Source organism: Vicugna pacos, chromosome X (assembly GCF_048564905.1).
Source record: "Vicugna pacos chromosome X, VicPac4, whole genome shotgun sequence".
In the NCBI taxonomy this organism is placed as follows: domain Eukaryota; kingdom Metazoa; phylum Chordata; class Mammalia; order Artiodactyla; family Camelidae; genus Vicugna; species Vicugna pacos.
Window position 1 is genome coordinate 104,216,183 of NC_133023.1, and position 14,490 is coordinate 104,230,672.

The 14,490-nt window shown below is 49.6% G+C and overlaps 1 protein-coding gene across 4 annotated transcripts; it reads left to right on the forward strand.

The window, feature by feature from the left end:
* The first annotated feature begins 7,105 nt into the window (after positions 1-7,105).
* On the forward strand, positions 7,106-12,448 carry LOC140691875 (melanoma-associated antigen 8-like). Of its 4 annotated transcripts, XR_012067504.1 has the most exons (5): positions 7,777-7,914; positions 9,315-9,405; positions 9,557-9,625; positions 9,700-11,601; positions 12,024-12,448. XR_012067504.1 is itself a non-coding variant. In XM_072956206.1 (4 exons), the coding sequence occupies exon 4, from the start codon at positions 9,763-9,765 to the stop codon at positions 10,780-10,782; it is 1,020 nt and encodes a 339-aa protein (XP_072812307.1). In that variant the 5' UTR covers positions 7,106-7,157; positions 9,315-9,405; positions 9,557-9,625; positions 9,700-9,762; the 3' UTR covers positions 10,783-12,448. The 4 variants fall into 4 exon arrangements, 3 of the variants coding, with proteins under 3 accessions (XP_072812307.1, XP_072812306.1, XP_072812308.1); XM_072956206.1 differs by lacking the exon at positions 7,777-7,914 and adding an exon at positions 7,106-7,157 and having other exon boundaries at positions 9,700-12,448; XM_072956205.1 differs by having other exon boundaries at positions 9,700-12,448.
* Positions 12,449-14,490: the final 2,042 nt, after the last annotated feature.

A 14,490-nucleotide genomic window follows, 5' to 3' on the forward strand; every position in this document is an offset into this window, starting at 1 on the left:
CTCCAGCTGCAGGGAGGAGTGGCGTTTGATGTGGCTCACAGTGTACTCCGTCCTGGCATATATAGTTGAAGAGGTTTGGTAACCGCCCCAAACGCGCGGTAGGATACACTGGGGTGTGTTCTTGGAAACGGTCTGCTGGACACTTACACTGATGGCGCAGCTTCCCTCGATGGTCAGACTCCAAAGCCATAGGTGCGGAATGGTCCTGGAAATCGCAGGGAGGCAACGGCCGCCGAGGCTGAATACAAAACAGCTCAGAATCCTCCTTGGAGATGAAAGATGGTTCTTGGTGGGTATTCTAGCCTGATTTGTAAAGAGAAACTAGTTAACCATCCTTCCTCTGTGTCTAGTCTGCTGCCTGCCGCACAGGAAGGTCCTGGCTTTCAGGGTCCCTGATGCCACCTGAGCAGGTGCTCGGGCACTTCCGGTCCCGTGGAGGGCTGCTGAGTTTCCGAGGCTGAGCCTGTGTCCTGGCTTCAGCGCCAGAGAGCACCTTGCCAGCCCGCCGGCATTGTGGGCGTTACTGCAGAGGACAGGGCAGGAAAGTGCTGTGGAGTAAGCCAGAAAGAGAAAGAAAAATACCATATGAGGTTGCTCATATGTGGAATCTAAAAAAAAAAAAAAAAAGAAGAAGAAGAACATAAATACCAAACAGAAACAGACTCATAGAGATAGAATATATACTTGTGGTTGCCAAGGGGGCGGGGGGGCGGTGGGAAGGGACAGACTGGGGTTTCAAAATTTGTAGATCTTGACAGGCATATATAGCATAGATAAACAAGATTATACTGTATAGTGCAGGGAAATATATGCAAGATCTTGTGGTAGCTCACAGCAAAATAAAAGTGACAATGAATATATGTATGTATGTTCATGTATAACTGAAAAATTGTGCTCTACACTGGAATTTGACACAATATTGTAAAATGACTAGAACTCAACAAAAAAATGGAAAAAATCCCAAACAATTAACAAAAGGACAATAAGAATCTACTGATTGATAATCTCTTTAATTGTGCAAGAACTAAATACTCCAATCATAGACATAGACTGGCTGAATGGATACAAAAGAAGGCCCATATATATATGCTGCCTACAAGAGGCTCAACTGAGATCTAAAGACATACATAGATTAAAAGTGAGGGGATTGAAAATGTTATTCCATGCAAATGGAAATAAAAACTAAGCCAGGGTAGCCATACTTATATCAGACAAAACAGAATTTAAAACAGAGACTGTAACAAGACACAAAGAATTACAAAGTGATGAAGGGATCCATCCAAAAAGAAGATATAACATTATAAGTATATGTGCACCCAACATAGGAGCACCTAAATACAGAAAGCAATTATTAACAGACGTGAAGAGAAAAATCGGTAGTAACACAATAATGGTAGGAGACTGTAACACCCCACTTCTATGAATGAATCGATCATCCAGGCAAAAAAATCCATGTGGAAACACTGGCCTTAATGACACTTTAGACCTGATGGACTTTACATATCTATGTTATAAATAACTGTATATATATTTACACACACACACACACACACACACACACACACAAACACTTCATCCCAAAGCAGCAGAATAGATATTCTTTCAAAGTGTGCATGGAACATTCCCAGGATACATTACAAGCTAGATCACAAAAAAAGTCTCAGCAAACTTAAGAAGATTGAAATCACATCAAGCAACTTTTCCCATCACAGTTCTTTGAGACTAGAAGTCATATACAAATAAACCCCTGCAAAACCCACAGACTGGTGGAGGCTAAACAACATGCTATTTAACAGCCAGTGGGTCACCGAAGAAATCAGAGTGGAAATCAAAAATACCTGGAGGTGAATGAAAATGAAAATGAAAACACAACCATCCAAAATCTATGGGACTGTAAGAGCAGACGCAGCTTTTGCAAGCATGTTCATAACAATGCCCTTCTAAGGTAGATGGGTTAATGAAGTTGCCATCTGCTGTAACTTGCAGTGTGGAGAGTGAAAGATTTCGAACCTTTGAATGACTTTTTTCTATTCTCTGATAGACATCTCTGGTGTATACTGGGCAAGACATAGATTGTCAGAAATCGTTAGAGTCTGGGGCACTTTTTTCTTACTGAGAAATAATTGACATACCATACCATCACCCTTCTGAAGTGTACACTTCAGAGTGGCTTTTAGGAACTGCACACATTTTTGTATCCATCACTGCTATCTAAGTCCAGAACATTTTCATCATTCCGATTTGACTCTATAAATTTTACAAAATCTTAGAGAACCAAAATCACAAAGATTTTCTCTTATGGTTTCTTCTATAAGCATTCTAGTTTTCATCCGTACATTTAAGCCTATCTTCATTTTTGAGGTGTGGGTTGAGATCTCTGGTTTTTGTTTCTCAGTGTTTTATACACACACACACACAGACAGACATACACACACATCACACACGCACACACATACACACACACACACGTCCAATTATTCTAGCATAATTGGATTGCTTTGCAACTTTTGTCAGGTCTATTCTGAACTTTCTGTTACGTTCATTTGGCCTATTTGACTGGCCCTTTGCTAATAACGCTAGGGACTGGCCAAGTATGGCTAATAGTCCAAACTCCTTCTGCCACCTATTTCTGTAAGCAAAGTTCATATTGGAACACAGCAATGCCTCTTCATTTACACATTACCTATGCCTGTTTCTGCACTACAACAGCAGAGTTGAATAGTTGCAACAGAAGCTATATGACACACAAAATCTACCAAAACCACATGAAAAGATTGCATCCCCTGTTATATAGTAAAGTCTTGACATTAAATTGTGTGGGACCTTTGATACTGATACTCTCTTTTGTTTAGACTATTCTAGTTCTTTGACTTTACATAAAGACGTTACTCATAATACATTTGGGAATCAGACATTTATATTTAGAAAAAAATCCTGCTGGAATTTAAAAAATATACTGTGGTAAAATTCATACAAAATTAACCCATTTAAAGTAAACACTTCAGTGGCATTTAGTTGTGCAACCAAGACATCTACCCATTTCCAAAACATTCCCATCACCTCAAATGGAAAATTCTTGCCCATTAAGCAGCTTCTCCCTGTCCCAAGCCCCTGACAACTAGTAATCTAACTTCTGTCTCCACGGATTTCTCTAGTTTCAATATTTCGTACACATGGAATCATACAACATATGACCTTTTGTGTCTGCTTTATTTCACTTGGTATCATGTTTTTGAGGATATAACCATTACATAGTATATACCAGACTTCATTCCTCTTTAAGGCTGGATATGATTCCATGGTACGTATGTATCAATATACACATACATACACTTGCACACATACATACATAATACATATATATACATACATGTAGGTAGATATATCGCTATAGCTATAGATATAGATACGTGACACAATTTGTTTACTCATTCCTCCACTGGTGGACTTTTGGGCTGTTTCCACTTCTTGGCTCTTGTGAAGAGTTGCAACGAGCATGCGTGTACACGCACTTGTTTGAGTATCTAGTTTCAAGCCTTTTTGGTATATACCTAAGAATGGAATTAAGGGGTCATATGTTAATTTCTACGTTTAGCTTTTGAAGAACTACCAAGCTGTTTCCTTCCTGCTGGGATTTTCCTTGTGATTGTGATGATTCTATAGAACAATGTGAGGATGATTAACATCGTGACAATATTGACTCATGATTCATGAAAACCACACATCTCTCTATTTATCTCTTTCTTGATGACTTCCATCAGTGTTTTGTGGTGTTCAGCACACATATCTCACACATATTTTGTTGGACTTATACTAAGGATTTCGTTCCACGTTTCTTAGTTCTTAGTTATAAATGACATTGATCTTTTTTTCCAATTTTCAATTTTAAGAACAATGATAGTGTACAAAAATATATAATTAATATTTCTATATTGTTCTCATGTCCAGTGACCTTGCTAAACGCACTTAGGAATTTTCTAGGCAGATGTTGATGTCATTTTCTAATAGGGACTGTTTTGTTTTTCCTTCTCCTATCTGTTTATCTTTTTTTCTTCTTATACCTGCTTCGTTACATTGGTCTAGACTTCCATGTTTTCTATGCCTCGAAAGAATTTGCTTAAGAATGTACACCCTGGGCTTTTGTAAGTCTTAGAAGGAAGTCATTCAGGCTTTTACTATTAAGTATGAGGTTAGCTGTAGGATTCGTTGTTTGTGTGTTTGCTTTGGTGTTTGAATCAAGGCGTGAAAGCTGTATAAACATCCAGGCCAAAGTCACTCACATAGAAAAAGATCCAAATTAAATGAATAACATAGTCAACATAGCAGTGAAATAAACAGACAGTCTGCCTTAGTCTGTTTGGGCTGCTGTGACAAATTATCATAGACTGCAGACCTTACAAAAGATAGGAATTTCTTTCTCACCATCCTCGGGCTGGAAGTCCAAGTTCAGGGTGCCAGCATGGTTGGGTGAGGTCCCTCTTCAGGGTACTAATAGACTTTTCCTGGTATCTCCCGTGACAGAAAGGGTGAGGGACCTCTCTGAGTCCCTTTGATAAGGCACTAATCCCTCTCAGGAGGGTTCTTCCCCTGTGAAATTAATACTTCTCAAAGCTCAAAGGTCACACATCCTAGTACGATCACATCAGGCGTTAGAATTTTAGCATATGAATTCAGAGGGTCATAAGACAGACCAGAGCACAGGCTGTGTTCAAGACATAAACATTGATACAGACTTGTGGTTACTGGGGGGAGGGGCGGGGTAGAGGGTGGGAAGGGATAGACTGGGATTTCAAAATTGTAGAACAGATAAACAAGATTACACTGTATAGCACAGGGAAATATACACAAAATGTTATGATAAATCACAAAGAAAAAAATGTGACAATGAGTGTGTATATGTCCATGTATGACTGAAAAATTGTACTGAACACTGGAATTTGACACAACACTGTAAAATGATTATGAATCAATAAAAATGTAAAAAAAAAAGACATAAACATTGAACATTATAAAAATACTTCCATGTGTAAATCCCTGTGTTAACAAATCCGCAGAGAAAAAAAGTTTTGATCAGGTCAACGGAGACAGAAAAGCCTTTGAAAGATATTCAGCACGAGTTCATGGCAGGAACTTCAGCAAGGTAAGATTGGAAGGTAAATTCCCTTTCCTACAATTGGCAGCAAACATACAGAAATGTGAAATGTTAGAAGCATTCTTGTCATGAACAGGTCCTAAAAAGATGTGATCACCTCTGATTTCTGAAGCTGCCCTGAAACAGAAAGCCCGAGCTACGGATATCAAAATAAATAAGAAATACATATATTGAAAAGAAAGAATGAATGTTCCTCGTCACAACACGATGACGTATCTAAGCAGATTCAAAGGAATGGGCCCATGGAAGAGTCAAATGAATACGAGATTTCAGAAAAATAGTGGATGGAAGATCACCACAGCAAAACCAAGAGCCTTGCCATACAAAAGCGATGACTATTTAGAACACGTAACAGAAAAATACCTCAATTTATAACTGCAATAAAAGTTAAATGTTACCTAAAAAGAAGCCTAACAAATATGTATACAAGGCCTTGACGGAGGCATTATACAAGTTTACTGGTAGATTCAGGCTAAAGAGCTCCCCCAAAGAGCAGTATGCCATATCCATTGATGGGGAATGAACTATTGTGACCATATCAATTCCCCTTTTGCTTTTCTTTCTCTTTCTCTCTTTCTTTTCTTTTTTCTGTCTTTTTTCCCCCCACAGATTTAGTGCTCTAAGTTTATCTGCCAAGATGACAGTCAATCTTGAGATTTTGTCTTCTGTTTCCAAAATCAACCCCGGAAAACATTACACGGGAGAATGGAATTAAGTGTGTGTGTGTGTGTGTGTGTGTGTGTGTTGGATAAAAGCAGATGGCAGGATGGGTAAGAGGAAAAGTTTAAACTTCTACCCTTGTTTCACTGTGAAAATTGGGAGAGAGCTCAGCATCTCTGGCCACAGAGGCCAGAAGCCATGGGGAAATATCAGGGCAGTGTGAAGGATGGGATGATTAAGGGCAGCAGAATTTGTGCTAATAACCACCTGAAGTCACCTTAGTGGATGAGGCCTGTCCTTTTCAAAATTGACCATTTAAATAGCAGAGAAAGTCTGGACGAGAAACAAGAGTATGGAGCATCGGAGTGAATCAGGCAGCCTAAGAGTGGCTATGCTTTCCGGAAACTTGGTGAGATGTAAAATGTATTTCTGACTCTGAATGAGGCTTAAGAGAATGAAAATCAGTGCTCTGAACTATGAAATGTTAGATAACCTCGAAAGAGCAGGACGTCCCCAAGTCCGGCTGCTCAGCCGCTTCCTTTTAGAGGGAAACGTTTCCGAAGTCTGGCTGGCTGGTGCTTCTTCTCTGACCCTCCGCGGCGGTCAGGGGCGCTGCAGCTCCCCACCCAGCATGGAGTCTAGGACTCAGAGTCATTTTCTGCAGGGGGTGCATCTGAGACACAAGCTCAGAGCTGACAGGGAGGGAGCCGGCCCAACCAGCATTTCATCAAGGACCCAGGAGCCAAGTTAGGAACTTCAGGAGCGAGTAATGGGGAGGGGCATCTTTCCCAGGGGGTCCGAGGAATCCAGCCTGGACCTGATTTCAGCCCTGGGAGACCCCGAGGCATGGCATCTGGATGTGATGTGCCCTGACTTCTGCCTGGGAGGTCTGAGAAAGGTACGGGCCTGGGTCTGGGAGGAGGCTCCAGACTGGCCCAGAGGAAGCCCAGCCCTACAGGGAGTCAAGGCAGGGGCCTGAGGGAGAACGAAGGCCCCACAGCATCCGTCTCCGCCCTAGGGGATCCTGGCCAGGCTTCTCGGGGGGACTAGGAGGAGGAGGGCCTGGTTCTCAGGGAAGGAAATTCAAGTGGGCAGAGGGAGGGCCCAGGGCCTGATAGGACCCAAGGTGAGCATGCAGATGGAGAAATGAGGGGATGCTGGACCCCAGAACTGGGGCGTGGGGTGGGGTGACCCAGAGAAACCTGCCCTGCTGAAAGCCCTAGGAGGCACATGGCAGCGTGCCCTGACTTCCGCATCCGGGTCTCAGAGGGAGGGGGGACTTAGTTTAGAGAGGGGGACCTCAAGGGGGCAGAGCGGAGACTCGCAAGTCCTGCCAGGAGTCAAGGTGAGCACTCTGAGGGAGGACTGCGGTGACCCTGGACCCCAGAACAGAGTCTGTCCTGGGAGGCCATAGGGTGGAATGACCACAGGCACATTTCCTGACATCCGGGCTCTCAGAGGGACTGGGGACCTGGTATGAGGGGCGGGGCCTCAGGTGGGCAGAGGAGAGACTACAAGCCACCTGAGTCAAAGTGAGGACCCCGAGGGAGGACGGAGCGGACCCAGAAGCCCCGAAAAGAGGCCATCCCACAGAAAGGCGCCCCTGCTCTCAGCCATCCAGAGTCCCGAGGGCAGGACAGGCCCACGTGGTGTGTCCTGACTGCAGCACCTGGTCTCAGAGAGACCGGGGACTTAGTGTAAGTTCGCGGACGGGGGGGCTCAGAGAGGGAGAATCCCAGTTTCCGCCTGGCGTCAAGGTGAGGACCCAGAGGGAGGACTGCGGTAACCCTGGACCCCAGAACAGAGTCGGTCCCGGGAGGTCGTAGAGCGGGACCACCTCGGGCGGCATTTCCTCACATCCGGGTCCGCGTCCCAGAGCGAGCGGGGACCTGGTATGAGGGGCGGGGCCTCGGGTGCGCTGAGGGCAGAAACCCAGTTCCTGGCGGGAGTCACAATGAGGAACCTCAGGGAGGACTGACGAGACCCTGGACACCGGAAGAGAGGGGACCCCACGATTTCTACCTCGGCAGGCCGCGGGTGGACGAGCACATGGCAGCGTGCCGGGGCTTCCGCATCCGGGCCTCAGAGGGACCGGGGCGCTGGTATGGGGGGCGAAGCCTCAGGTCGGGAAGGCGGAGCTGAGGGCCTGTCAGGACAGAACGCAAGGACTGTGAGGGAGGACTGAGGGGACCCTGGACCCCAGAACAGAATCGGTCCTGGAAGGTCATAGGGCGGGATCACCCCAGGCCGCATTTCCTGACATCACGGTCTCGGAGAGACTGGGGTCCTGGTTTGAGGGGCGGGGCCTCAGGTGGGCCGAGGTGAGAATCCCAGTTCCTGCCGGGCATCAAAGTGGGGACCCGGAGGGAGGACTGCGGGGACCCTGGACCCCAGAACAGAATCGGTCCTGGAAGGTCATAGGGCGGGATCACCCCAGGCCGCATTTCCTGACATCACGGTCTCGTCTCGGAGAGACTGGGGTCCTGGGATGAGGGGCGGGGCCTCAAGTGGGCTGAGCGGGGAATCCCAGTTCCTGCCGAGAGTCAAGGTGAGGACGCGGAGGGAGGACTCAGGGGACCCTGGACCCCAGAAAAGAGTCAGTCCTGGGAGGTCATAGGGCAGGATGACCACAGGTGACATTTCCTGACATCCCAGTCTCGTAGAGAGTAGGGTCCTGGTATGGGGGGGGTCCTGCAGTGGGCAGAGGGGAGCCTACATGCCGTCTGACTCAAATTGAGGTCCCTGAGGGAAGACGGAAGGGACCCAGGACCCCAGAAAAGAGGCCATTCCACATAAATGTTCCCCTGCTGTCAGCCGTCTTGAGGGCCCAGGGCGGGATGAGCCCAATCGGAGTGTCCTGACTTCTGCATCTCCGTCAGAGAGACTCGGGACATAGCGTAAGGGGTGGGGGGGTCCTAGGTCTGTAGAAAAGAGAATCTGAGGTGCCAGTGGGAGTGAAGGAGACGACCGCGAGGGAGCACTGAGGGACCCTGGACCCCAGAACAGAGTCAGTCCTGGGAGGCCATAGGGTGGGATGACCTCAGGCAGCAGTTCCTGAAATGCCGGTCACAGAGGGACTGGGATCCTGGTATGATGGGCGGGGCCTCAGGTGGGCTGAGAGGGGAATCCCAGGTCCTGCCAGGAGTCAAGGTGAGGACCCCAAGGGAGGAGTGAGGGTACCAGAGACCCCAGAACAGAGGGGACACAACCGATCCTGCCCCTGCTGTCAGCCCTGGGAGGCCCCCAGGTGGGATGAGCACACGTGGTGTGTCCTGACTTCCGCATCCAGGGCTCAGGGAGACCGGGGACTTACTATAAGGAGGGGCTCTCAGGTGGTTGGAGCGCAGAATCCCAGGTCCCGCTTGGAGTCAAGTGAGGACCCTGAGCTAGCGCGGAGAGGACCTCCCACCCTAGAAGAGTGGGAACCAGGTCTCCTGCCAGCACGGGGGTCCAGGGCTGTGCCACAGTGTAGACCCGAGGTCTCCCCTCCTTTCTCTCCCAGGGGCTCCAGACAGCGGGAGGTGAAGGCCTAGGTCTGAGACACATGTCCTCGGGTCACAGAGCACAGGAGGCCGGCAGTGCCAGGACTGAAGGTGAGGTGTGGGCCCTGAGTGTGTGCCCGGTGGCTCCCGGAACAGAGGGGACCCCACGAGGCCAACATCCACTCCACCCACCCCCTGTCGCCCCCAAAGCCTCGGGCTGTGCCGGCTGCACCCTGAGGAGGCGCCTCACTTCCCCCGTCAGGTTCACAGACGACCGTCCACCAGCAGGAGAGCCCCTGTGAGGCCGAGGGCACCCCTGGAGAGGAGACCTGTAAGTGGCCTTTGTCAGAGCCCCCCAGGGTGGGTTTCTCAGCCCGGGCCGCTGACACTCCCTTTCTTCCCCAGGCCCGTGGGTCCCCATCTGTCACCCTTGCCTCCACTCCTGTCGGCTGCCGGACACCCGTCGTCATGCCTGTGGTTCAGATGGGTGACCTCCACCAGACTGAAGCCGACTTTCAGGACCCAAGAGAGGCTGAGGATGTGGTGGTTGCGCAGGAGATGGGGGCTGAGGAGGAGGAGGATGCATCCCCCTTGTCTCCCTCATCCTCTTCTTCCTCCTCCTCCTCCCCCTGCCCCTCCTCCTCCTCCTCCGTCCTGTTCCTGGACACCCTGGAGGAGGTGGATGATTCTGGGACACCCAGTGCCCCGCAGAGCCCTCGGGGTGTCTTCTCCTTCCCCACTGCTGACGACGCCGCCCCTCCATGGAGCCAGTCGGAAGACGACACCTCCAGCAGCCAAGATGAGGAGAGGCCCAGCACCGGCCTGGACCCCGCAGATGCCAAGTCCTCACACCCAGACCCATTCCATTTGAAGGCGGCTGACCTGGTGGGCTTCCTGCTCCTCAAGTACCGCACAAAGGAGCCAACCACAAAGGAAGACATGCTGAATGCGGTCCTCAGAGCTGACCAGGACCACTTCCCTGTGGTCTTGAGCCAAGCCTCTGAGTGTCTGCAGCTGGTCTTTGGGGTGGATGTGAAGAAGGTGGACCCCAGGGAGCACTTGTATGTCCTGGTCCCCACCCTGGGCCTCACCAGTGACGGGATGCTGGGCGGTGGGCAGAGCTTGCCCAAGAACGGCCTCCTGGTGATGCTCCTAGGTGTGATCCTCCTGGAGGGAGAGTGCGCCACTGAGGAGAAGATGTGGGAGGCACTGAGTGTCATGGGGGTGTATCCCGGGAGGGAGCACTTCATCTACGGGGAGCCCAGGGAGCTGATCACCAAAGCGTGGGTGCAGGAGGGGTACCTGGAGTACCGGCAGGTGGCCAACAGCGATCCCGCTCGCCACGAGTTCCTGTGGGGGCCCCGGGCCCATGCGGAGACCAGCAAGCTGCAAGTCCTGGAGCATTTCCTCAGGGTCAATACAAGGAATCTCTGTTCCTTCCTGTCCCTGTCTGAAGAGGTGTTGAGTAATGAGGAAAATTGGCCCTGAGCCAGACTTGCAGCCGGGCTCCTTCCAGGCCCCTGTCCGGCAGCTTCTCCTGTCGGGCCGGAAGTGAGTCCATCCTTCACTGTGTGTTTGGAGGGCGAGCAGGCAGCCTCCTAAGGGGTGACAGCCCGGGCCAGTTGGGGGGACACGGTGTACAGCATCTCTGGGCTCCTCCCGTCCCTTATGATGACACGGAAATTGATCTTTGTTTCCTGTAGGAATTTTTCAGTGGTGTTCCTTGTATCAGAAGATTTAATAAGCTTCACCATCTAACTTTGTCAATGGCATTAATCCCAATGTCTGTATCCTTATCCAGTTCAAACACAAGAGTTTTGCTGTTTTGTGAAACCAGTTGTAAATCTCCCATCTTACTGTGTCATCCTGAACAAGATAACATGGAATTAGAATTTGGGGGAGCAATGAGAAGAAAATGTCTCCCTCCCTCGGCCTCGCCCCAAGTGCCCTGAAGAGGGACGCCGGTACCTCGGAAATGCTCAGCCAGAGCAACCCAGTTCACTCTGGGTCCACGTGCTGATATCGCCTCCGTCTCCAGTGGTCGTGACCTTGAATAACCATGTTCTCTTAGGGGCAGGCCTGGTTTGTGGAAGGGAAGACATCTGGGTGCTTCTCTCTTTGTGCACAGGGCTCGTTGACGTTGGGGACACTTTGCTGTGCCCAGAAAACTTAGGTCCCGAGGAGGTTGTGGAACTGAAGAATCGAGCCGTCCTGAGCAACCTGCAGCAGAAGTACCTGAGCACGCTCTCCAACCCCCGGTGGTTACTGGAGCCCGTGCCCAGGAGAGGCAGAAAGGGCGTCTTCCAGGTAGACGTCCCCAAGCACCTGATCCCCTTTGGGCAGGAGGCCTGAGCAGTGTGGGCTCTTGAGGGGAGGTGACCGAGAGACCAAGCTAAACCGTGACACGGTCAGCTCGCCGTCACGCCCTGGACGTGCTCCCCTGGTTCGCTCTGAATCGGCGCCGCCCTGGAGGGCACTCCCCACTCTGTGCTGTTCCCGGAAACAGATGTGTCCACTGGGACGCGGGGATGGGGGAGCGGGACCCCTGCAGGGAGATGCCTCCCTGGGCTCGGTGACAGAGTCTCAAGGACTTTGGACCTCTAGGACAAGGGGAAGCGGCCTTGCAGACCGCTCATTCTGGCCCTGCTGATTCTGGATTGTGTAGAGAAATATGTTTTGAGAGAGCTGGTGAGTGTTTTCCCCGCCTTTGTTCTGGTCACAACCCCTAGAGGGTCTGAAGAGCATCCAGGAGACGATGTGGGACGGCTGGAGCAGGCGCTGAGTGCTTGCCAGAGAGTCACCAGCCAGCGACGGCCTGACTCACGGGCAAGAGGACATCGGACTCAGAAACAGCACCGTCTGCCTCGCAGATGACTCTCGCCCTGTTGTAAAGTGTCCCTTGGCTCACGGAGCCGGTGTGTTAGACGTGCCGCACGGCCGCTTCACGTGCCAAGAAAGGGTCCTAACTACAGCCCTGATGGAAGTGAGCAGTGCTGGTGTTCGCCTGGTGGGAGATCTTTTATACATTTGTGGGGGGTTTGGTCACTTGAGAGTAGGGATTCCAGTGGTTGTTACCTTCGAGGGAGCAAAGAGAAGAAAATGTAAGAATAAATTTGATGGGGTTAAGCATGCCCCATCAATTTCTAGCTTCTTATCCCATCGTGTCTGTCATTCTGTAAAACTAAGATATCCATGTTGAGTTGGATTTGCATGGGCTATTGAAGAACATGGAGAAAATCATTATGAATCAGTAGGATTCCTGCTCCCCATCTCATTTATTCCACAGACATTCACTGAGCCTCTGCTCTCTGGAGGACCCTGTGTTAGTAGTGGGGACACTAGGAAAAGCAGGACGCCCCACACCTAGAATGATAGTGTAGGAACTGCAGTCACATCGGGAAGATGTTGAGATGTCCCTTAAGCCCCATAGAGCAAGTAAAAATGGAGTGAGGCAGTGGAGGTCTGGGAATGAGCACTCAAGTATGGGTGCCAGGAGCCAGGGCAGTTGGGGGCCTTGGGAAGCTGGGGGTCCTTCTGTGGGAGGTGTTCCTAAAGTAGCTGGGTGGTGGTGGCGTGGCGGTGGCCAGAATCAAAGAGCATGTGTTAAGGCTGAGAGGAAAATTGGACATGAGGCACTGAGAGGATCCTTCTGGATCCTGAAGAAAGCAAAGAGAGCGCTCCTCTTGGGGAAAGAAGGAAGTCATTCTGGGGTCCTGTCACATTGCACTCGAATGCAGTTACGAGCTAGGTGTTTTATAATCCATCATCTCCCAAGGTTTTCCTTAGGAGCAGAGTGAAACTTCCCTGAAGTGAGGCCCAGAACCCACTGGGTAGGAAGTCTTCTTCCCAGTCTCAGAAAGCCAGGATCGATTCCACTGAGCTGAGAAAATCTTTGTTACCTTGAGTGCCATTTAGCCAATTTTAAGCAAGATCTAGATTTTTGTGGGGATGAAATGAGTGAAAATAATGGTTTGGATGGAAGAGAAGCTGCAAAACAGGGAAGGAGCTGGTTTTTAACTGAAATTCTGGAGCTTTGAGCTCATTACTCCCAGCCGGGGAAGACCTCAGCTCACACACAGCCAGACTGTATAATGTATCCTACAGGAGGGAAATATGCAGAGTGGCCATTCGTCTGAATTTCCTTTCTGTTTCCTACTGAGTTAGAAGTTCTCAGAGATGTCATGGAAGCAAAATCATTTCCAGAGAGGGAGTGGTAGGGTCTGGGGTGAAAATAATACTAGAAATATGTACCAGCCACTGAAGATCCAATACACACCAGGCATGGAACCAGGTGTTTTACTACATGGCCTCCATTCCAACAGTGTCACAAAGTGCAGGTTGTGAAACCCATGTTACAGATGTAGAACCCTACATGGTGCTTGGTACTGTTCCCAAGATTGTAGAGCCTTTTAGTAAAGATCAGGCTGCTCTGAATGTGTCCACGCTGCCCTGTTCCCCTCTTCCTCGCTGAGACCAAACTTCCGTGACTTCATTCATTTCTATTCTCACGACTTCATGATGTGCTAAAGGAACAAACGGCAGGACTCTATTTCCAAAATACAAAAGCAGGCTTAACGACAGAAAGTGACAAGGCACATCAGACAGAATTTGGGGACTGTCTGTGGGCTTTATGAATCTAGGGTCCTCCTGCCCAAGTCCCCGGGTCCTTGAGAGCTGACGTTGCCCAGGTGCCCTTGCCTGGTCTTCCCCCGTGGGCCCCTCCATCCATCTCTGCTTCTTGCAGGTGCGGGCCGCCCAGTAGGCAGCTGGGTCCCTGGGGTGCTGGCTTCAGGGCTCTAGGGGTTCCGGTGTTGCTGTTGACCTGCTGGTAGGGGGGCAGGGCGGAGCCCAGGGAGTCCCGGCTGGTGCTCCCCCACAGTGGGGTGTGCAGCCAGTCCTGGGGTCTGTGCTGGCCCACGGGAAGGGATCCGTCATAGGAAAAAATCTTCACAACCTTGGATTTAGTAAAGAATTCTTAAGTAAGACACCAAAACCACCATCCCTGAATGAAAAAAAAATTAATAAATACTTTTTCATAGTAAAAGGCACAACTAAGAAAATGAAAACCACAGTCGAGGAGAAAATATATGCAAATCATGTCCCTGACCCTGATGAGGGACTCATTTCCAGATTAGCCAATGAAACAGAACAAACCAAAAAAGCCCTCTTCAACTCAAAAATGAAGGCAATCCAATA